Source organism: Camarhynchus parvulus, chromosome 4, assembly GCF_901933205.1.
Source record: "Camarhynchus parvulus chromosome 4, STF_HiC, whole genome shotgun sequence".
Lineage (NCBI taxonomy): Eukaryota > Metazoa > Chordata > Aves > Passeriformes > Thraupidae > Camarhynchus > Camarhynchus parvulus.
Genome location: NC_044574.1, coordinates 24,467,881 through 24,491,087, shown reverse-complemented (window position 1 = coordinate 24,491,087; position 23,207 = coordinate 24,467,881). Strand labels below are relative to the sequence as shown.

At 38.4% G+C, this 23,207-nt stretch overlaps 1 protein-coding gene across 1 annotated transcript in view; it reads right to left on the bottom strand.

The window, feature by feature from the left end:
- The window catches only part of GRXCR1 (glutaredoxin and cysteine rich domain containing 1), a 37,712-nt gene extending 28,942 nt beyond the window's left edge, over positions 1 to 8,770 (bottom strand). Inside the window, exon 1 of the mRNA XM_030947481.1 lies at positions 8,324 to 8,770. Coding sequence (XP_030803341.1) covers positions 8,324 to 8,770 — 447 coding nt within the window. The remainder of the gene's footprint in view (positions 1 to 8,323) is intronic.
- Positions 8,771 to 23,207: the final 14,437 nt, after the last annotated feature.

Sequence of the window (23,207 nt, the reverse complement as noted above, 5' to 3'; positions counted from 1 at the left end):
CTTTCTCTGATGGAGGCTATAAAGAGTCGGGCTGTGGCAGCTTCTCCACAATATAACCACTGCATCAAGCAAAACCACAAGATTGCCTGTTTGGATGGGGAGATGCAACTTTACACCTTCTTTTCAAAATCAACAGGCTGGGGATGCTGTGTGATCTATTATTCCTCTTACAAGCTTTGGAAAAATTCATTGAGGTTTAATTTACATGTTTTGTACTACCTTGCAATGGATGTTGCAGCAATTAGAAAGATTTTCATGCATGAAAGCCATACCTTTTTCCCTCTGGTTGCAAATTTCATTCTAAAGAATGTTTTATTATATTTCAGCTGCAAAATTATGATGCCACAAAACATTACAGTTACAGGGTAAAGTTCCAGCCAAGAAAAAAAATTGTCCTTTTGACCATTTCTTTCTGTCAAGCTGTTAATCATGTACCTTGTTTTGGTGCAGTGTGTAATAAACTGTAGATAAATATCCAACCCGAGTAGATAAATATCACAGCAAGTTGTAGACAGACTGGAGCAGTCTAGCAACAAAATACCTGTGGCACATATACATTTATATTTACTAGCTTAGTGTATTTGCAAATCCTAGTTCAGAACTGAAATAGTTTTGAGATGTGTAAACTAAATAATGGGATTTTAATGCTCTTAACTTGTTAGAATTTTTTAAGTTTTAATAAAGGGATTTTATCTTCATTATTGGTTTTTATTTTCATTATTACCATATTTTTGCAATTGCACAGCGGTGCACTTTGGTGACAAATTGGCCCAATGTAGCCAAATATTTGCTTCCATGTTTGTAAAGTTATAAGTAAAAGATTAACTTAACCTGAGACACTCAAGTGTGAGAACTCTGAAATATTTGGTGTGTTGAAGGCATGCAAAGGTTCAGGGTAAATGAATTAGCAGGCAGCCTGTTGTACCATGTCAAAGAAAAGCGAATAGCCCCAAATTTTCTTAACAGTCTTAGTTATAAGAATACCTCAAAACACATTTTCTCCTTATTTTCCTGCTGAGTTACAAAGTTGAGCTTCACAGATAGCAAAAGACAAGAATTATTGCTACTAATTAATGATTAAGACTAATCAGTTAATCTTTTTAATCTCTGTTGTAAGAGGCCAATTCAGGAAAAAAAATCTACTCTTAGAATAAGTAGAAAAAAATTCGGTGCTAGAATCCTAAGATATTTTTGATAGGCTGCTTGTATAACATGACCCTTTTTCAAGTTAGTTCGAAGCAAGATGAAGCATTTTCCAAGTTAATTCAAAGGCTGAGAACCTTATTGAGCAGTCCCACAAAGGGACATTATGCAAGAGTCCCAGAGCAGTACATAGGATCAGACCCAGTGCTCGTCTGATATTCCAGGTCATCTACCAGACTGATAATTAAAAGTAGAAGTCTGGAAAGCATATATGGCATTTCCTACTAATACTGTTTCATTTTACGACTATTTTCAGCTCAGAAAATTTCCTGAGGCAAATATGACTTAGGAATCCCACTTAGTACAAGCAGGAAGCCTTTTCTTCCATTTGGCAGTTGCATTCATTCTTTCAAAAAGAATTTTCAGATTTAAAGAGAGAGGATGAAACAAGGCAGCACAACATGATTATTTGCAATCTCTCATGTCTTGAATACCAATTCTATCCTTTATCTCCTCTCTATCTCTTTCCTTACAAGCAAGTCACAGGCTACAAGTTTTTCTAGGATATCTCCATTCTGGAACACTGTGATCACTATTGTGCTTAAGAGAAGGAGGGAAGGAAGGAGGGAAGGGAGGGAGGGAGGGAGGGAGGGAGGGAGGCTGACTCTTGGTGCCTTTGAGGCTAGGTGGCACCAAATGAGATTTCGATAATCTTAGTTTTTGAGCTTGATGTCTAAGTCCTTCCTCAGAGGGCTGAGTTTTTTGGATCTATACCTGAAGTCTTGATTCATTCTAGTACTACATGTTCTACACTTACATATTTACTGCAGTAGCACCACTCCTTCTTTGCTATGCTCTTTCCCATGCAAGGGACAAGGCCAGCATCCCAAGAACGCTGACCTCATTTATGGATCCTTTACAAGGATCAAGACTAATCAGGGCAAGAATAATTTTGAGGCCATGCAGTGCACTGGAGCATTAGACAGATGTCCAGTACATGCTGGTCAGATTGCCAGCAGTAAAGCCTATAATTTTTTTTTTATTTAATTATTGATTCAGTCCTTAGAAGTGATATATATAACCACAGTTTTTTTGGTAAGCCACCCAATGTTGAATGTATTGAGAAGTTAAGATATCCCATATCTACACTTTCTGAAAATGAGACTGACAAGTCTTTTCTAATTCAAAACTTTTATATCACTTTCAGAGGTTTAGATAGTTAAAAATCGATTTACTCATCCTATCAAGTATATGTCAAATATGTATTTCAAGTCCAACAGGAGAAAATCCTAAAATGTCCTGAATAGTCTAGTAATAGACCTGTCTGACCTTAGTGCTTTACAACTGATTTCTTCAACATGTGAACAATAAAACCAATATCTTAAGTACTGACCAAATCCAGGTTCCAGTTAAAAGCTCAGAGACCTGACCATCTCCCTTTTTAATTCAGTGTGTCTGTTCAGACATCCACTCTGGAAACCACTAGAACATTATTAACAACATCAGCAGAGTCATTGTCCAATGCAGTGTGGTCACAGATCAAAGCCCTTCTGAGGCTACAAAGCAAGAGGTGAAGCAACTCTATGCCCATTCCACTAGTGATCTAGTTTTCCATTCAACTCTGAATTTTCTGTAAAAAGCAAAAACATGCTTTTCATAATCACTTGATCCTCCATGTTATTACATTTTTTCCTGTTCTCCAGTGGATTTCAGTGCAACACTGTTCAATAATTAGTTTTCCAGACTTAATGACACTAGGAAAATACACTGGAAGTTTGTAACTCAGATACTGCATCTCACTGGTATTCATCTCTATCCATATAAGGGACATGACTATATCAAATGTTCTTCACAAGCAATCCATTGTTTTCTTTTGTAAGCTATGTCCATTTGGGAGTCAGAACAGTGTGGTGGAGGAGAATACGAAGGCAAAGATCTGGACAGTTTTTACAATCTTTGTCCAGTCCTAGAAGAGGTTCTGAATTCAAATAGTCCAGGGATTTCTGGAGTGTCAGCACTGATCATCAGCTGTTCAGCAAGAAAGAGACTTCGCTTTATCAAGAGAAGTTGGGGATTGTAGTGATATATGCTCCAGAGGCTGCAGTGGTATACAACATGCCACCCACCCTAAAAACCTCTGCTTGTACTGCTACACAAGAAACTTTCTTCAACATCACTTTGCAGCCTCTGACTTCTTTGGAAGATGGTTGGTTTTTCTGCTGTACTTCACTTTATTTTGTTTGTGGTATTAGCTAGCCCTATCAGTTTGTAAGCTCTGCATGTCCTGCTGTATATTCACTTTTCCAGGTCACCTACAAGTAAAGAAAGATGAAAGTGCTCTTAACCACCCCAAAAGCTCTCCTCTTAACAAACTTCCACATGATTCTTTATTCTTTCCCACCTTTCTCTCTTAACATTAATAAGCTCATTCTTCATCAGGCTGAATAGTGACTTGCATGTGACAACCTTACATGTGAGCTCTACCTGAGGAACTGTGCTTGGGAATTTTGTAAAGACTGTGTGTGTTATGTCTGACTCCTCACCTGTATCCTCTCTGACACAATGCTCACCAAGGCATTCATCAGGTTTGTTAACCAGACCTGCCCTTTTGCAAGAGACGTCAGGAAGCCCTGCCTGAGAATGAGTTCTGTGGCTAATTTAGCAGAACCTGACCTTTCAGAGGAGGCTGGAAGGCCAGTGGAGTGTGTTGGTCTGGAAATGGAGGAAAAATACCCATGCTGAAACATGGAAAATGAGGAGAGACCTGTGTAAAACCTTTGGCTGAGCTTCATTACATTGCACATTGAGATGGAAACCCAGTTTGGCATAAAATGATCATAGCACTACCTAGTAATATATGAGACAACCCAAGGATTTTTGCTCTGTGTGACTCAGCCATAGCCATAGGAATGGCTTAGTCATAAAAATTGATTGTGAAGATAATTATATTTATTTTAAGGAAAAAATAACCATTCCTCTACTGCTTTTTACAGAAAGTTACAGGAAATATTAATATCCATTTGCATTTAAACAATATTGTAATATTAGAATATGGAATTTTTGGTAGTATACTGAAATCAAACCACAATTACTTCAGATATGTAGAGAAGGGGCTTATGCTTCTGACACAATTGGCAAGTCATGTCCCCAGCTTCACAGCTGCCAATGCTGTCAGCTTTAGAGTCTCAGCAGGAGAAGTGCATGAACAGGGAGAGTGGGAGCTCCAGCTCCCTCCTGCTTTTCAGGATTTTCAGTAGTGTGTGTTTCTCACAAATAAACCGTTCCCAGCTGTCTGCCGCCTGCATTTCCAGCACTGTGGAAGGCTATCCCCAGGTCCAGGTTAGGTGCTGGTGGAGGCTGGGTGACACATGTGACTGTCCCTGTCTGCCACAGATGACCACCAGTGACCTCCCTCCCACCTTCCTGACCCAGAGTGGTTGTTATGTCAACACCCATCACCACCCCACCCACCACTCCCTCACCCTGACAGAATGTGGTTGCCATGTCAACAGCCTGTTTGTGGCATCCACCCCAAGGAGGAAAAGGCTGGAGATGTTGCCATGGAAACCATGCTGTCCTGAAGCATCAATAGAGCTGGTCTCTTCGCCACCTTTCTTCCCCAGAATGTTCTGCCTTGAAGTTGAGGAAACCCCTGGATGTGTCCTGCTCCGTCCCACAGTCCTTCCCCATGGCTGTGTTGGCCCCCACTCACCTGGCAGCAGCTTGAACAGGGGATGACCTGGTGTGCAAGGGTGACCTAGAGGGAGACCTTTCACTGTCACAGCACTGGAGCAGCTCTCATCTGGGGACACAGTCCTCAGACAGAGTAATGTGAAGGACTCAGCTTCCCAGGGAACAGCGGAAACGAGAGGTCACAGATTGAATGGGTGAGGGAAGTGCTGAGTGCATGACTGTGGGAAGATGCAGCAGGGGATACACAACTAGATACACATTCTCAGACCAGGCTTGAATCATATAGCAACAACAACCAAAAAGACTTTTTCATCTAAAAATGCTTCCTGCCTTACATCACTCTCTCAAAATTGAAAAAAGCTCCAGAAGGTGTGATTTTTTTCAGATAAGTTTGTTGTGGGAAGAAAGTGTCTGAACCAATTCTGTAGAAAGGCTGTAGTAAGAAAGTGTGAAAAAAATATTCACAAATCCAAATATTTCCATAGAACATTAAAATACACAAATGCTTTTAGCACAGGTATTTGAACAGAGAAAATCAAAGGTCTTGACTGCACAACATAATGAATCCCTGCTTATCCCTAGAACATCTGAACGAAGTGATTTGCTTTAAAGGATCTCTCCTCTACCAAAGGGAGCCTCTAAGGGATTTGGGGAAACTGTATATTAAAGGAATTTGCAGATAATCTGAAGAATCAGAATGCTGATATTGCAGAAAAAAGCCACGCCCTAGTTTCAGGGTCACAGAACACTCACACACACTCAATATTTGGCTTCTTACATGCACATTTTAGTTAGACAGTGATATAGTAAATACTAAAAAAGAAACATTCGCATATAAGAATATATCAGTGCTTAGAATACAGGATTGGCAAGAGTTCATGTGCATACTCTGAGATTAAAAATACTGACTTGACACTAACGTTGAGAAATGTACAATGTATTCATGTCCTACGAGTTCCTCCTGTTGAATCATTCAAGGGCAGAGATGGATTCTCCTCAGGGAGGAGCACTCTTAACTGTTAAACATTTACTGCTGCTTATCTAAGAGAAACATGTAACTGGAGATGACTTCATATAATCAAGAAGGTAACTTAGGAAAATGCCCAGATCGAGAGATTTTGTGTTGTACCTGCTAACAAAGACATCTTTCTATCTTACTTAGCCTTCAAAAGAACTCTTACTGTTCTCTAACTGGTATTACAGCTCAATTAATTGTCTGGAACATGCTTACAGAAAATTAGAAATCATCCTCTAATCTCATTCTAAAGGCCATTATTTCATTTGTAATTGGATGGATTTCAATCATACTTCTCATTAGGATCCAGCAGTTTCAAATCCATCTCAAAGCTAACCTTTGTGTTTTGCTCTCCTCTGTGCTCAGCATGTGGCATACAAAATTGGCTCAGAGCATGACATAAAAGATATGCAAACTATCATTCTTTTTCACTAGACTTAGGGCTCTATCTCTGGGGAAATCTGAATTTGTGTAGAAACCTCAAATCATTCTATTCTCTGTATTGTTGAATGTATGTCTTAATCAGAGTATATACAGTTTTTTCTGGACATCACTCATATAGACATGCCTAGGAAGAAGCTTCTCGGTTCCACATGTATATTCCTCATCCACTTTGAAAACCTGCCTTTTCTTTTGGACTTTGCAATGCCTGTAGCAGAGTTCATTGGAATTACATGCCATACGAAAAACTCTTTTCATCTGATAATTTATTTTTTCCCCTTTCTTCCACAGTAAAATATTGTCAATTAAAAAATCCTTACCACCTTTTAAACCAAGTCATTATTTTACAGGTTTTAATTAAGGAATTCTGTGGCAGACTTGGACACATCTACTTTTCTGAAGTTATATATAAGATGGATATACCTCCTTTCAAGAAAATACTTTCTTCTGGCCAAACACCTCATGGAAATAACACTGGTCCTACCATTAACTCTGCTAGGAATACAAGAAGCCTTGCTATCAAAGTACATTGATCTCAGTCACTGGGCCTTTCATGAAGAACTTCCAACCTAAAACTGGGGAAAGAAAAAGCAATAAGGCAGGGACACTAATTAAGGTGCATATGTCTTCAAATGGGTCTGTTTATTTAGCTGATTCAAATTTCTTAGCTTAGTGCTACTGATGTAGTAGAAGAGAGCTTTTAGAAGGGAATGAGGCTAGTGGGGTGAAATTGTGTACTCTGTGTAGTGAAATAGCATGGAACAATGGAATTGAAGTTGGAGAAGAACCCAAACATGCCTCAGTTAATACTTACTAATTTAAATCTACTTTTAAAAAGTGAGTTTATTACAAATTTTATCAGAATAAGGAATTAAAGACAAACTCTTCTACGAGTAGCTTGAAAGAAAGCAAACTACTTGAGTGCTATGTGATGTGATGTAAAGAATGAAAATGAAGAGGAAATTCTTCTCTGAAGCATCAGCTTCTACAGGAACATTCATATCGACAAAAAGACTGTTCATTTAGCTACAATACAGAGGATAAATTCCTATCCAGAACAAGAGAATGTTAATCTATAGCCATTTATTAATGTAATATGAAATTACCTCATTTCAAAGTAATTTCAAAATGCAAAAAGAATCATTATTAAAATCAAATTCCCCATGATTTAAAACTGCATAAAAAGTTTTAAAGTAATGCCCTGAAACCATCACAGGATAATTTAATTGAAAAGCATCATTCTGGATTTTAAGAACTTCAGAAAGAGTCTGGTTGCACATTTGTTGCTGTCTGTGTGAATATTAATGATTGAAATGCTTGAATAGCATATACAGATAAATTATATATATGAGATAAATATTTTAGAACTTTTATCTTGATTTTTCTGAAAACCTGTGTTTCTCTGACTAAGGCATTAGTGTGGCATATACTGTTTCAAGTACAGATATTCTGCTCCTTCTACAAAATAGATAGAAAACAGACATTAATAAAAGAGACCTCTGACTAAGATTTCATTCCCCTGAAATTTTCATGTGGGAAAACCGTCATTGCTGCCACCCTGCACCTACTTTGATCTGCTCTGCAGATTAAACAGAATGGAATTTGCAAGTATACATATTTACATGTAGGGGACAGCAGATAACATCGTAACCTCATTAGAATTAATATAATAGGAGAGGAAACATGACACGTCCCTGTACGGGAGACCTGTACAGATCTCCAGCAAAGCCCCAGTTAAATCATCTGGCACATTTCTTTCCTCATCCAGACATGGGAAGCACAACATACATATTTATACTCAGCAAATATTAGGTCAATTTTGAAAAGCAAAGTTCACAGTCAATATGGAGTGTGGAGCTGTTTTATACTAGAAGGACCAATGAGCCCCTCTTGTGCAAGTAGACAGCAATGGGAATGAGACAGAATATTGAGAAATCCTAAATGACAGCAGTCTGAACAAAGGGAAGAATAACGTGTGGAGTTAAAAGGGACAGAGAAACAGCTTACAGCCAGCAGATCTGCACCACCTACCTGAAATACTTGTGCCAAATTGTCAAAAAGGACTTGACCTGCGCTGACTTTATGCTTGACTCCCCTGACTGTGCCGTTTTTGCTGAGGATGTTGACTCGCTTTGTACCAAACCCCTTCTCTTTAGTGGCTCTGACCAAAATGAGCAAGTCATCCTGCTCATTATCATTCTCATCGCACTCCGACCCCGTGTGCCCGTTCTGCTGCCCGTCCACCTCGCTCAGCCGGCTGGTCTGGTCGGTCTCGGAGCTGCTGGCATACTCGGAGTCCAGCGAGTCGGTGGCCTCGCCGTCGGCGTACACCTCCTTCAGCACCCGCCCGCTGTGCGAGGACGCCACGCGGAACCGAACCTTCCTCAGAAGCCGCTCGCCATCCGCCTTGCCCTCGCCTTTGAACATCGCCTCTTCCATGGAAATCAGCAGCTTGCATTGTTCCAGAGTGGTGCCCATTGCATTCGCCAGTTTGTCACACTTAACAACAATATCAGCACTGCTTTCTGCTGACAGGGGTTCTCATATTAAACTAAAGAGGGTTCCCAAGAAGCCACTGCCGTTCTGCAGTTAATAATGGATGCATTTGTGCTATGGTTACCTTTAAACTAAAACCTGTAAAGTGATCTCATTAATTAAATATTAAAAGGACATTGTGTACTTTTTAGCACTAAGGAAGAAAGTAAGAAAGGGAGAAATTATATTCATTGGTTAAAATAAAAAGGAAAGGGAAGGGAAGCATTTGGACAATGCTCTCAGGCCCAAGATGTGACCTTTGGGGAGTCCTGCACAGAGGCAGGAGCTGGACTTTGATGATCCTTATAGGTCCCTTTGAATTCATAATGTTCTCTGATTCTGTGATTCTGTAATAAACCAAATAATAGCAATTACATAAGTTTATGTGAAAGCAGTTTGATTTGCTAAAAAAATGCAAAGAGAGAGAGTTTTTCACAAGATCTACAAAGTCTAAACTGTTTATGTTCATTTCACCTGGGGAAAAATGAAAAACTTCAGCACCTGAATCAATGATGAGTACATTTCTTTCATCAAAACATTTAACTTCCCTACCAGTCAAACTTCATTCACCAAAGTCTGCTTTTTGCACAACCTTATGGAGATTCAGCAAGGAGCTGCTACTTGATGGTTTTCAGTGCTGACCTTTTCACAGACTGGCAGAGCAGTGGAGAAGCAATTAGTCAGAATTTGTTGCACATTTATTTAATAACACAATGTTATTAAATAAAACTGAGTCGTAGGTAGTACCACACAGCAACCACAGCGTATGTTCTGCTTTGTCAGGGACTGGGCAAGGGAATCTGAACAAGGAGTAGGAGAAAGCTAATTAATTGAGGCAACAAGGATCAACAATAAGAAGTAGGGTAACATGGATTCATCCACAGGGAATCACATTGCCCTATCCTAGCAAATCACAAGTGATGGCTGCCACAGTGTTCAGCACCCAGCTCTAGATGTAAAAGTAACCAACCCACACTTGAGGTTTCCAGCTACGTCTACTCAATATCATGTAGTAGCACCTTAAACTCCCAAGCTGCTTCTGAGTTTGGATGATGATTCCTACTTACAGTGCTATTTTTGTGTTTTCTTCATTTAAAGAAAAATGAAGCATTAAGACCTCAGTCCCCTTCTCACTTTCCTGAGAAACATTCCCTAGACACTCTCTACAGCTTCATTTTCTCTCTAGGCTCATGCATACTGAATTGCTTTCCAAAGGCTGTGACCCCTGACAGGTGTAGGCATGAAATGAGTCCCTAGATGCTCAGCCAGCCCAGAATGGTAACACCTGCACTCACAAGCAGCTGCAGAGCTTCAAGCATCTGAGACTTTCTGGTCAAGATTTTAAAAATGCAGGTTCAAATCTTTCAACAATTATGTGGGGGTTATTTTGACTTTATTTTGAACAAGAGGCATGAAAATATTGTTCTTCAGCCCAAATGAAATCACGATTTTTCAAGGCTGAAATCTAAAATTACTTATTTCCCATCCACAAAATGGAGACACAATGATTAGTGGCATTTCATAGCACTCATGTTTGCCACACTTCTTTCTACATAAAGTGATTCACTGTATTATTAATTACTATAATTAATGCAGAAAAAATAGGTAAAAATAATGAGTTACAAGAATTAAAATACATTGTTACTTATCTTTCAAAGAGGAACATCCAGTATCAAAGTCTGTACTAATATTGAATACAGTTATAAGAATATTGGTGAAATTCATTTGAGGAGGAGGATGCTGAATCACACTGATTGTCATAGCCACTTGCCCACAGGAATTTTGACAAGAAATATATTTCATTATTACTAAAATGTGACTCAGAACAAAGAACATTCTGTAGGAGAATGAATAGTTCAAAGTATCTTTTATGGAGTTATCCAAACAGGGCTGCAAGTACCTGGAGAAATTACTTAGCCTGCTACCTATGCTGAAGTTAACTGTATCATAGTATTTCCATGATTATCTGAGTGGCTTGGAAACCTGCAGTGATTTACTTTGTTCATATTCATTTTTATTTAAACAACACAAACCAACTGTCTTTCAATTAATTGCCACACATTTAAAAAATCAGATCTTCTATAACACACATGTTTTGCACAAAAATTTTGTAATATTTTTATCTTCTCCAATTGGCACTATATATCCTTTAACAGAAACCATTTTACTGCTGTTGCAGGCAATGAGTAAGCTTGTGCTGTCTGGAGCACAAATAACTTGATGCTACCTGAGTGACTTAGAAAGTTAATGTAGCATTGAATAAATGCAGAATTAATCAGTACCACATTTTAAAAACACTCCAAATACTGTTCACATCTTGTACTCTGTTAGTAGGAAATTAGCTTGTTGTTTATTTTCGTGGCAATTCCATTATTCACTGGGAAATATTTTTATGTCTGGCTATGACAGATAAGAAACTGTATGCAGTTTTCTCTGCAAAAAAAAATAATTAAGCAAAGTGGAGTATGGCTCTTGACAGAAGCATTTACATGTGTAAGATTTCATCTTGGTGTTCCAGCTGTGGACCTTCTGTGAGCTAATTAGTGACTTTGGGGCTAAGTGCACATATTCAGTAGTAAACATATTAAGACTCTAAACAGGTTGTATACATGACATAAGACATTTGAGAGCTCAAAAACGTGAGATGCACATATTTTTACCATCTGCCTGGGTGCATGTTCTCAGCAACATCAGAAAGGATAAAACTTGACTAAGCATCTCAGTTCCTCCTGTAGACTAAAATTGTATTAAACGCCTAAACTAACTCCATTTGTGCAGTTTGATGCTGCACCCTGCCAACTGTTTTATTTCTGTTTACCATTTTTAGCTTTCCTACACACACTTCTGTTCATTCAAAGGCTTATCTTATTTAATGGGCAGTATCTGTTAAAAACTCAGGGGTTTTGCAGTAGTGAGATATTTCTTGTCCATAATTGTTATTACTCTTCCTGAATCATTTGGCTATTGTAAGATTTTGTTTCTGCTTAGTTTGGTTCTAATGTTCTGCCACTGATTAATTTGAGGACAGGGGTTCCAGCAACCATAAAGTCAAAGCACACAGGAAATAAAGTGTCTCTAGAGAGATCTTGCTTGAATAGAGAAGCACTCTCTAAAAAAAAGAGCAAACATTTGTAAATAAGCTATTTCATCCATTCCTTTTTATGTTACTGTTTCATTTCACAAGGAACTGGACCAACACATTACACTGATGCTGTGATAAATAATATGGGTGCCAATAAAATGCACAGATTTATCATCTTTAATATATCACTAAGTTGAAAGAAACCAAGAAGATGCTTCTGCTAATTGTTGACTTCTGCTGCTTCTGCTTGACATAGAACTAAGATACCAGTACTAGATGAAGACCAGGGATCAGATGCTGTACATGGCAAACAGAAAGACAAACATCTACTCCGAGAATGACATCTGAGAAGCCACACTCCATGAAAAAAGGTACCTGCAGAGGGAACTCATTTCATCTTTCATCCACAAAAAAGTAGGGAAGTCTAGATAATAAACTTAGTCTCAATATTTACCTTTTAAATCACTCATATTAGGTCAAGCGAGGCAAAGCTTTTAATACTTTTATAATGAAAAACTAAGCTAAAGTAGCAATAACATTATGCCAAGTGAGACCCTTATAGCTGTACCAGGAAGGGAAAAAAACCCAGAAGAGAACAGAAGGAAACGCTAATCTCATTTATAATTCTGATGTATTTTCTTTAGTATATAGGTAAATCTTGCTGTCAGAGTTCATCATACATATACATACTTCAATTTCTACACCTTACACAAGTAGAGAGTCTCCCCTAGGTGCTCAATTTCACTAAGTTTGGAGCACTACTTGCTTCAACTCTGGAAAGAACCACAAATCAACAACATTAAACTGTAGCAAAATGTTTGAAAGAATATCTAGACATGTATTAAGAAGCAAAGATTATTTGTAGTTTGCTGAAGAAGTTTAGAGTGTGCTGTTTGAAATAACTATAAAAAAATGTACCTTATGACATTCCCATGGATCAGAGAATAAAAGGTATAAAAAAATAATAAAATTTCTGGCATTCAAATAGCAAGAAATGGAACCTGAATCCCAAAATGAGACTTCAGGAGAGAATACGTCAAAAAAAAAAAAAAAACAGGCTGAAATCAACAACTCCCTTCTTCATTTCTGAACATGTGACCATTTTAATAGACCAGTTTACCCTGTGACAAAGCATTATATGCTCTGCTTTGATGCACAGTGTTTGCAGGGCCATTTTGTGTGATGTATTTGCAGGTTACTGAGTATATATAACCAATCTGTAGGTTGACTTGATACCAACCACACTGGTGTCATTCATCATTAGACAGATGGTATGAATTCACAGTGACATGTCTTGTGATACTAATTTTTTTTTCACTCTACAAAGGACTGTTTGCAACTGTCTCCAACTCTATTACACTGGCAGTAATCAAAAGCACATTCTGTAACCTCTAATTCTTAATACAAAATTAGCAGAGTAATCACCAGGACACAGACATTCAAAGGACCTGGATTTCCCTCCTGTTGATGGGGAGCAGGTTTGTAAAGGCATGTGTAGTAAGCTGAATTTGTTCATTTTGCTACCAGTAAAGTTTGTGAACAACATGCCCTAGGCCTTAGAGATTACAAAAGCAAATAATTTGAGTAGTGAATGCTAACCAAACTGTTTCTATCTGAGACAGATTTAGTGCATTTCCCACTTATTCAGAGAAGGAATAGTCCCATTTGCTAAGTCAGCAAAACATTTGTCTACTTTTCTGCAGGTCCAGAATCACTTTTTGACTGTAGTAAAGTTCATAAGGACACTCAGAGCACGTTCAGGTCCCCATCAGAGAAGTCTTGCATCTGGCAATTGTTTGTCAGGTTTAGCAGCTGCTAAATGCAAATAATACAGACAAGAACAAACCAAGCATATTGTTGCTGTTGTAATGCCTAATTATTCATAGAGTAAGTGCTTTACACTGTCATTTCATTTTATTTGTAGATTTCATTTAACTTCTGTTAAACAATTGTTAGACAGAATGTCAAGGGTTTTGTGCTTTTATTTCTATTTACATTACTGAATTTGGTGCAATTTTTGTTCAATTTATATAATGAAGGAATAAAATTAATGAGGAAATCAAGATCTGTGTCTAGGCCATGCACACAAGTGCACAAGGACCTACAGAGACATAGGAAAACTTTCTGCTATCCTTTTTGCTAGGGTGAGCAGAAAGCATCCATTTCCAAAATCTTTAGATGCTCTACATTGCATTTGGAAATGCAATCAATTAGTATCCTGAACTTGAAATTCACAGCCATTCGAACAGTTCATTCATTTCTATTTTTCCCACAGTAGGTTTTCATAGAAGTCAAGCTGCTGAGCTGAACACAGAAGCAGCAGTACATGAAAAGCTTCTGTCATTATGTGGTACTTCCAGACTTAATTTGTTTATTTACTCTGGACAAAGTGAAAGGTCAGCTATTAAATATGTTCTATTTCATCTGATTCATGCAAAGCAAAGACCAGTTTTCCTTCAGGAAGGCCTGGAAAACACTTACAGCCTACTGACTGTAGTAGTAAGAACAGTGGCTGGAAATTTTGATCCATACCAGATAGCTGATAACAAGAACTATTGTTTGTTACTTCTCTTACCTAGCTGGTATAAAAATTTATTGTTTGTAGCTCTTTCTTTTTCTAGTCATGTAAGTGGTCACCATAACAGATATGTAAATGTTAGCTGTTTCTCCAGAAGCTCTAGCCTGTAGCTAGATGCCAAAGTTTTTAGTGGACACAAATTTTACAGTCTAGATTAGAACTGAATTCCTATGCTGAGCTCCATTAAGACCTCTGCTGTATCTTCTGCTGTGTTCCATTTGAACAGGAAAAATAATGGCAGAAAAATATTTCCATTAGAGCAGCAATTTGTAGAGGAAAGAAAAACTTTGTTGGGAAAAAAATATTGTGTAAATAAGAAGTGTCAGGGAGAAAAAATACTTCAATTCAGCAGAGAATAAAGAAAGCATGTCATAAGATGGCCTCAGCTAGAATGTTCCTTCGCATGATGCATGGGCCAGATATTAAAACAGACATTTAGTTCCACCCACCCAAGTAATACCATCAGTTTCTGGGGCCACATAAGCAGTCAAAACATTCTACTTGGGGGTAGGATTAAGTACAGAGAGTGTACCTTTCCACCAACCCACCTCCTTACTGACAGGCAAGTCCCAGGGAAGGAGATCTGGATGCCAGAATCCAGCACAGAAAACATCTGAGGGTCAGCTAGGAGCAACAACTAAAACAAACAAACAAACAAACAGAAAAAAACCCACAAAAATTGTTGTATTAAACACATTTACAACAATACATATACATTACAGTAATATATTATACAACTATACTTATGCATTACAGTAATACATTATATCAGTTACATTACACCAGCATCTATCTCTACTAGTCGAGGCAGTCATAACTCAAAGTGAATACCTTAAATGTCCCAAACCAAATCCCTCATTACTTGTTGGTGGCTCACCTATTCCCAGCTGTCTTGATTGTGATAATCAGGTCTAGACCTCTTTGTGGCTTCCACCTGCCACTCTCAGCTTCACCAATGCCGCCTCCCCCACTCCGTCCCAGTGGCTCACAGTAACCCTACACACTTTACACTAATACTTATACATTACAGTAAACCTTACAACCATACTTATATATTACAGTGAACATCACAACTACAGAGTCCATCCCCTCCAGGGGCTTTTCCCAAAGCATCCAGCCAGGAGCATCTGCTGCTAATCCAGCAGCGACCCAATGAAGGATATTGCTGCCAGACTGCCACAGAGCCCTGGCAGGTCCAAAGCTTCTCCAACCCTCTCCTGGGGTCTGTCTTATTCTGGGATTATTCATCCCCTCCAGGGGAACTCACCATCTTCTCCTGGGACTCTCCTGGTCCTCGCAGCAGCCCTCTCTGGGACTCTCCTGGTCCTCACCCTCTCCTGGGGTCCTGGGATTCTTCATCTCCTCCTGCAGTCTTCACACCAGCCATGCAGCTCTTCTTGCATTCTTCATCTGGCTCTTACAATCTTCCTTCTGCCTCTTACAGGCTTCTGACTCCACCCTTTTATGGTCCTTGTACTTAATTGCATACTGCTGTATATGCCACTTGTTCTTAATTGACCCCAGCTGCAACTCATTGGAGAATACTGTGCCCCCTTACCATTCTCCCTACAAAAAAAGTTGTTTTCTGTCTGATGATTCCAATGGCTCTGCCCAAGCTCACTGTCTTCTACTTTGTAAACTATAGGTAGGGCTGTGCTGAGAAAGAAAAAAATTGAGATGAGAAGATAATAGCAGAGCAAAATATTTGTACACACTCCTTGTAAGTTCTCCTTAAATTTCCTAAATGTGAAAATGCCTTCCTATATTTTTTTGTTAGAAATCTGACCTAAAATCTGATACCACTTCTCCATCACATGTCCCAGTCCAAATACCAAAGCTTTGGAAGAAGAACCTACTACAGGAAGCTCTGATTCACTAGGAAGAATATCCCCTCCTGTATCCATAATGCATTTATCATTGTTTCAATGACTAAGGAACAGCCAGGAACTTTAAAAAGAGATACACTCTTCCCTTGTAAAGAAAAATTACTAATGACAGTTTTCAAGGTTTGTTTTCAAGCATTGTAATCAGTCCTTCTTCGTTGCAAACAAAGATGAAAAAGTTAGCATGAAAGCTTCAGGGAGACATTTCCATTCTCAGAGCTCCACATGAAACAGTTTTAGCAGCAGCAGCAGAGATTCCTGAACCCTGTCCTGAAATTCCTCATACGTCCATTTCTTCTAGCTCCCACTAGAGACAGAGGCCATCTTTCTGTGTTTGGCCGGTTGAAAAATATAAATAAGACAAGTATAAGGAATAAAAGGACCTGGCATTCTGTTACATTGAAAAGAATTAACACTAGTGAAATTCAGTTTAGTGCTGCTGTTTCTCATGTGATTCATAACCATTTACTAAGTACCACAAGTACACTTTCCAGGTTATCCATGTTTATGGATAGCTTGTCTGAGTAGTATCATCTAAATAAAATTTCAAATTCTGTCAAACTTCTGTCATCTTTTGACTCATAAATATGTGCACATTTCAGACACAAAATCCTTATAGCTCTTTTTATAAAGTAGGTATGTTAGGCCTACATGTTGCTTTCAGCATTTTGGGCAAACTCCAAGTAGATCATTGAATTCAGCTTGCCCCACCCCATCAAGACAGAGACCAGCATTTTGACAATACTGGGACACTCACTACTAAGACCAGAAGAAGGGGACAAACAGGATCCACAGGATCCACATAATCTTTCTTTTCCTATTTCTTTCTCCTTCTCGCTCTCTACCTCACATTTACTGTTAAATTAAAATCTATCCTATTGACTTTGGTACATGGTCTCTTTTGCACCTTAATTTGGGCAGAGACATCTCTCTAATAATTTTAATAACTGGTTCTTAACAAGGTGGAAAATTCTGCTGCTGAGCATGCAAATATCTACCATAACCCTCGATCTGACTTGAAGCACGTATCTTGCATGCCTCCCTCAAGCATTCCACTATGTACTACTTCTGACATTTATTTTTGAGCCAAAAACATGACTACTAGTCATTTATGGCTTTCATGGGAGAAAAAAATATATTCAGTGCTTTCTTCTTATCATTTTCTTCTCCTCAGAAGACCAGATCATTATTGTGATAGTAGACAGTAGATACTCTAGCAATAATAATATATAATAATGTAGTTTAAGTCTCATTTCATACCCAGAAATAAAAGTGATGAAAATAAGACGAAGGACATTCATTTAGTTCTATTGTTGCCAGCTGATGTCACCTCTAGTATTCTTGCTGCAGGTTTCTTTCATTCAAAACCTGATAAATCTGTATATGTTTGTTCTCCATGTCTTCAGTTTTTTCAGCTGAGACAAGAAAAAATTTTTTGAAGTTGGGTTTTTTTCCAAATGCTGTTGAACATGACATCACAATGCCTCCTATATAAAGAAGATGATTTGCATACAGCGTGATTCCCCATAGAGCCATCAGCTGATAAGAAATGTCATCCAATCCCTGAATTGCTATGCTGTGTTTAATTTAAGATGGATATCAATTTTTGTGACAGAAATATTTCTGTGTATACAAATATATTCAATCCTAGATGGTGTCCTTCAGGATATCAGAAACATATCAGCCTTCTCTTATGTGCCTCTGGGGAGAGTTTAGTAGCCATGACTTCCCAAAGGTAAATCATTATGACATCTGGAGGCAGGAGAACCATTCATGGACACAGGAAAGGTGAGACTGGTTCGACTTTCCCACCTGAAAGTGAACCATAACACAGTCTAGAGGCAAACAGAGAAAGACCAGATAGAGGGTATTGGTCTGTTTAATGGCTGAGGTAATTGCAAGAGGGATGAATCATTAAGTCACTTAGGCTCTGTTCTCTCAGCAAACAAATGGGGAATCACCTCACTCAGTCTGAATCAGAGAAACCCTTACTGTGAGCAGGGAAACAATGTCAGTAAATGCTTGTCTGGACTGACTGATGAAACCACTCTGAAGCTGGGTGAAATCACTGCCTTATACCAAGAGAAATTGAGAGCGTAGTCAGTGCAAATGAGCAGCCCGGGCAGTGATTCACCCACTGGCGCAGGGATGTCAGGCTCTGTCAGAGCCAGGCTCTGGGTGACGCTGGCACACTGCAGCCCCAGGCAGGTGCAGGAGGGCTGCAGAGGCACCAGCAGCAGAGGAGGGAGGCTTCCTTTTCTGTCTGCCATCAGAGAAACAGGTATTTTTTGATCCAGAGGAAGGAAAAGCTTGGAAGGACAGATTATGTTTTTTTTTCTTCTGGCACTGATTGTTTCAAAACCATTGGGAAAAAATGATGCAATGAGAGGCAGCTTTTTCCCCACACTTGAGTGCACTATTGCTATCATAAATCTAGTTATTTATGACTCCAATTTGCAGCCACTTCCCTGGGCCATTCATTTGCTATTTAAAAAAAGAGATTACAAACGTTGTCCAAAAGGATATGCACATACCATAGCACCAGAGAAAAAATTAAAACATGAAGCCTTCCCCCTTAGCTACTCCTAATCTCTTTAGAGACTGCTCTTCAGAAGTGGGAAACATTGATGCACTGAGTACCCAGCACTCTGATATTTGAATACTGTTTAGTGGGTTACTTTGTACAATATAATGAATCATATCTCTTCAGTCATATATTCTTTTGTTGTTGTTATTATTATTATTATTATTATTATATTATTATTATATTATTATTATTATTATTTATTATTATTATTATTATTATTGCTACTACTACTATTATTATTTCAGTCTTTCTTACCAAATATAGCCACCATACCCTATTCTTATCTTGTTTTCTTTTCATTGCAGCTTGGATTTTGGATACTTCAGTTGAGTTAATTCAATTTACAGGCTCATTAACCAGACTGCAAATGAAAGGGGAAGTCAGTGTATCTCCACAGCAATTCTCAATATCAGAATGGTCTCTGGGTCTTAAAATCTCAGGAGCTTCAGGTGCAGCATCAGTCTGATTGCTTATACTTGCAACCCAAAATAGGATCCAACAGGTAAAAATAAGTGGCAAAGAAACTGAAAGAAAATTGTAATTCTTTTTCCTCCACTAAATAAAAAGTTGCCTGTCATTTTCTCTATATGCTTCCTGGTCAAATCTTTACAAATAATGACTGACTTGCCAAAAGGCTTGTATGCTGAATATTTTTTTTCCTGATTTATCTTAAAGCTGTTTCAAAACAAAGGAAATAATTTTTCTCTCTGAATCTTTGCATTTCTAGCTCTATCTTGATTTGTCACTGCTGAGAGACAGTGACAGCATTCAACACTCTTTCCTGAAGGCTTGTCTGAAGGTTGTATCCTGAGCCTGTCCAAGCTTTTTCAATGTAGCCAGCCTTGCAGCATTATTCTGATCACATTGCTATTCCTTAGTTATGAGATTCTTTCTGTGAGTGTGAGATTCCTTCATTTATAAGTGGCTTTCTGGTTAGGATACCTTTTTGGAGGGGCTTTTTGTTTTGTATTGAATTGTTTTGGTTTTATTAGTTTAACTGTTAACTTGCTATTTCCAATTTCTTTGCTCCATGAAGCTGAATTATATCAGTTCCCAAAGCATGCAGCCTTCAGCAGAACACACATATAAAAATGACTATTTCTTTTGTCATGTGTATTCATCAGAGAAAAATTCAAATGCACACTCTCATTTTCTTGGGTTTTTACATTTGAAGTAAGTGTTCTCAGAGGCACACAATTTCAAACCAAAATTTTGGTGAGGTTTTCTGGCAGCCCTAATTCTAAGTAAGCTTAGCAGGAACTCAAACTGCCTTCTCAATCCCCAAGAATGATGTTGAGCTCAAGATATTGACTGAGCTGCAGCACATTTAATTTTAAAGTTTACCCTTAGTCTCCAGTTAACCACACATGCCTCAAAAAAACCCTGTTCACAGGCAGTGGCCTTTATGCCTGGCAGTTAAATGCCTGGTGACTAAATGTCACCTCTTTGAATGCAAAAGCTATTTCATTGTCCAGAACTGTCCCTGGAACACTGAGCAGCATAATGATTCCTGATAAAATAGGCACCTGAGATGTCTGATACTGCAGTGAATTTTCATGGACATGCTCTGTCACTGGAATGCCTTTACTGTGGTCTCCAAAGGCATTTATCGGATCCAAAAATCTCCTTTCGCTGGGACTTCAATTCCAGGCCAAGTAATTTGTGAGATTTACCCTCACAAATCTTTCTGCATCTTACACTTTGAGGGAGAGTTTCTCATTTTCCTGCAGCAGGCTTTGTTTATTTTCAACAAAAATAACCCAGATGAAAGCTAAATCAACTGGGCTGGCAAAGGCTCCTTTTCAAAAAGTGAAACATTTTGGTGGTTTATCTCTAGTGCAGAGATCAGATTTAAGGATAACCCAGTGACTGACACAAATTAATCTTAGCTATCAATGGCACTTCCTAAATGTTCAAAACTACTGAGTCAAGTCCCCTAAAATCTGAAGACTGGGTAAATATTTTGCAATTTTAAAATGTGCATATTTCTTTTCTCTTTGATCTTGAGCTCATTTGTTTTTTTCAAACCTTTCCTTACAAACACATGGAGAACCATCACATTTTTTCAGAGAAGCTAACATCTCCATGCAATCCTTTTACTTCGGCAGTTATACAGTTGCCCATGACCATGTCCAGTCAGGTTTTGAGTAATCATATTTTTCAATCTTGCGCTGAAGATCACCAGTCATTGTGATACAACAAAATTGCAAGAACGGCCAAAGTTAGTATCTTAGGGTGAGTTGCAAAAGGGTGTATACAGCACCTTGCATCTCTCTTGAGCCTCTTTTGCATAGCCTATTGTGTAAGGATAGGCCAGCAGAAGATATAACCAGTAACTCACACAGCAAAAGTTACTCCCTTCTGTGAGATCTCAACACGTGGCGTCCAATCCATCAGCCACTTGCTTACATGGATTTCTACAATCAGTTCTTACCAGGTCCACATTATCACAGTGGATAAGCACCTAACCTTATTTTAGAATATCTTCACAATGTGCAAAAGCATTCACAAGTTTTCCACATTGTTTAATCAGGGAACAGCTGGATGCCAAGTTGCCACCCCTTGCTGTGGGAGGACTCCAGATGTGGAGGGACCTCAGGGATGAAGTTCTTTACAGAAGCTGGATACAGAACTATCTATAGTTCACGTGTCCTTTATTGTCCTATTTTAGTGATAGCATTTTAATATTTAATTACAGCTCAGGTCAACAAAAACCTGTCTCATAGGGATGCTCTGATTACCTCCCACCAGGGTAAGGGAGACTTGTGAAGGTTGTGTGAACACAGTAGGCATGCCAGCAGCTAATGGAAGAAGCACTCTGATCTTTGAAGTAAACATAGATTCTGTGCCATTTCCCAGGCACTTCAGTCCTCCTGGACAGACCTAAATCTCATAATAGGAGATGGAGTTTCTGAGTAGCTCAAAGACTACACAGTTTCTGTGGTACTGTATGGTATCTACCTGAACCAGCCCACTATTAGTGCTCAGATGGCTAGACCAGTCTTTCTTGATGAAAAAGTTGAACTCTAGACCACCTGTCAAATTTAATTTTTGTTGTTTCAGTCTCTCTTCCCCTTAAAAATGTCACTCAGTAAGACACAGGGTTAAAGACTCACTGAGTCAAGAGAGGGTGAAGAGGTTGAAGAGGAAGCTTTTTGGGCCTCTCCCTTCAGCAGCTTGACAGTGGAGGGCAACACAGAGTACGGCAGGGAATCAAGTTATAATTTGCATGAGCAAATGGGATAAAGTTCCTGTCAGAAACACTGATGGGAACTAAGGGCAGGGTTCTTCAGTTTTAGAATCTCAGCTACAGTTTTAACAATATATTTGCCTAAATGTTTTTTTAAATACTGCTTTTTAAAAAATACTATTTGTCAAATCTGGAGGGAAAAAAGAATGAAATTCTCACAGAATGCCTTTCCATGCTCTTAGGAGCTCTGTATCACCATTATTTGCTCATGTAATATGGATTTCTTTCCTGATAGACAAGGATGTCAATTTTTATACACATTATGCCCCCAATTGTACAAGGAATGCTTTAATCAAACACTGTATCTGAACACCTTAGAAATTTGTACACTTTTGGCTACATATATTTCTGTTTCTTAGGGCTTATTACCCTATCATTTAATATCATTCATAGGCCTGAAAAAATGTTCATTCTGGGATAAAAGTCAGCATATAGTGCGATGATATTATTTACAAGAATACCTTTATTGTATTACTGAAAATACATATGTGCTCTAAAATGCTGCTTTATACTGATAAATAGTTGATTTGAATAAACATGAAGTTTAAATCCCAGTTTTGGTTTTATGTGACTGTGGCTGGGGTTAGATGTACACACGAGCACACTCACTGGAATGAAATGGATTAATGTGTCTTGTTATTTTCCTAAGATTGTTTTTTCTATTTCTATTTTCCCTCTAAGATTGTTTTCTCTCTGTTGATGCATTGTTGCAGCCCTTAATTCATAAGACTACACTAACCAGCACATATGACAGGTTTCAAGAGCTAATAGGTTTCCTTGGTGCACAGTAATTGAATTTGGTGCCATCAGCTAGAGCCAAGTCTCACTTCACCTTACAGCAAATTAATAATGCTGATGTTCTTTCATTTTTAAAAAACACATAATGATGTATTTCACATGTGTATCACAACCTCTTTGCCATGTATTCTTCAATACAACAAACTATTTGCATGTGTATTTCAGTGTCAAATTTGAATTTGACTCTTCTATCTTCCTTCCT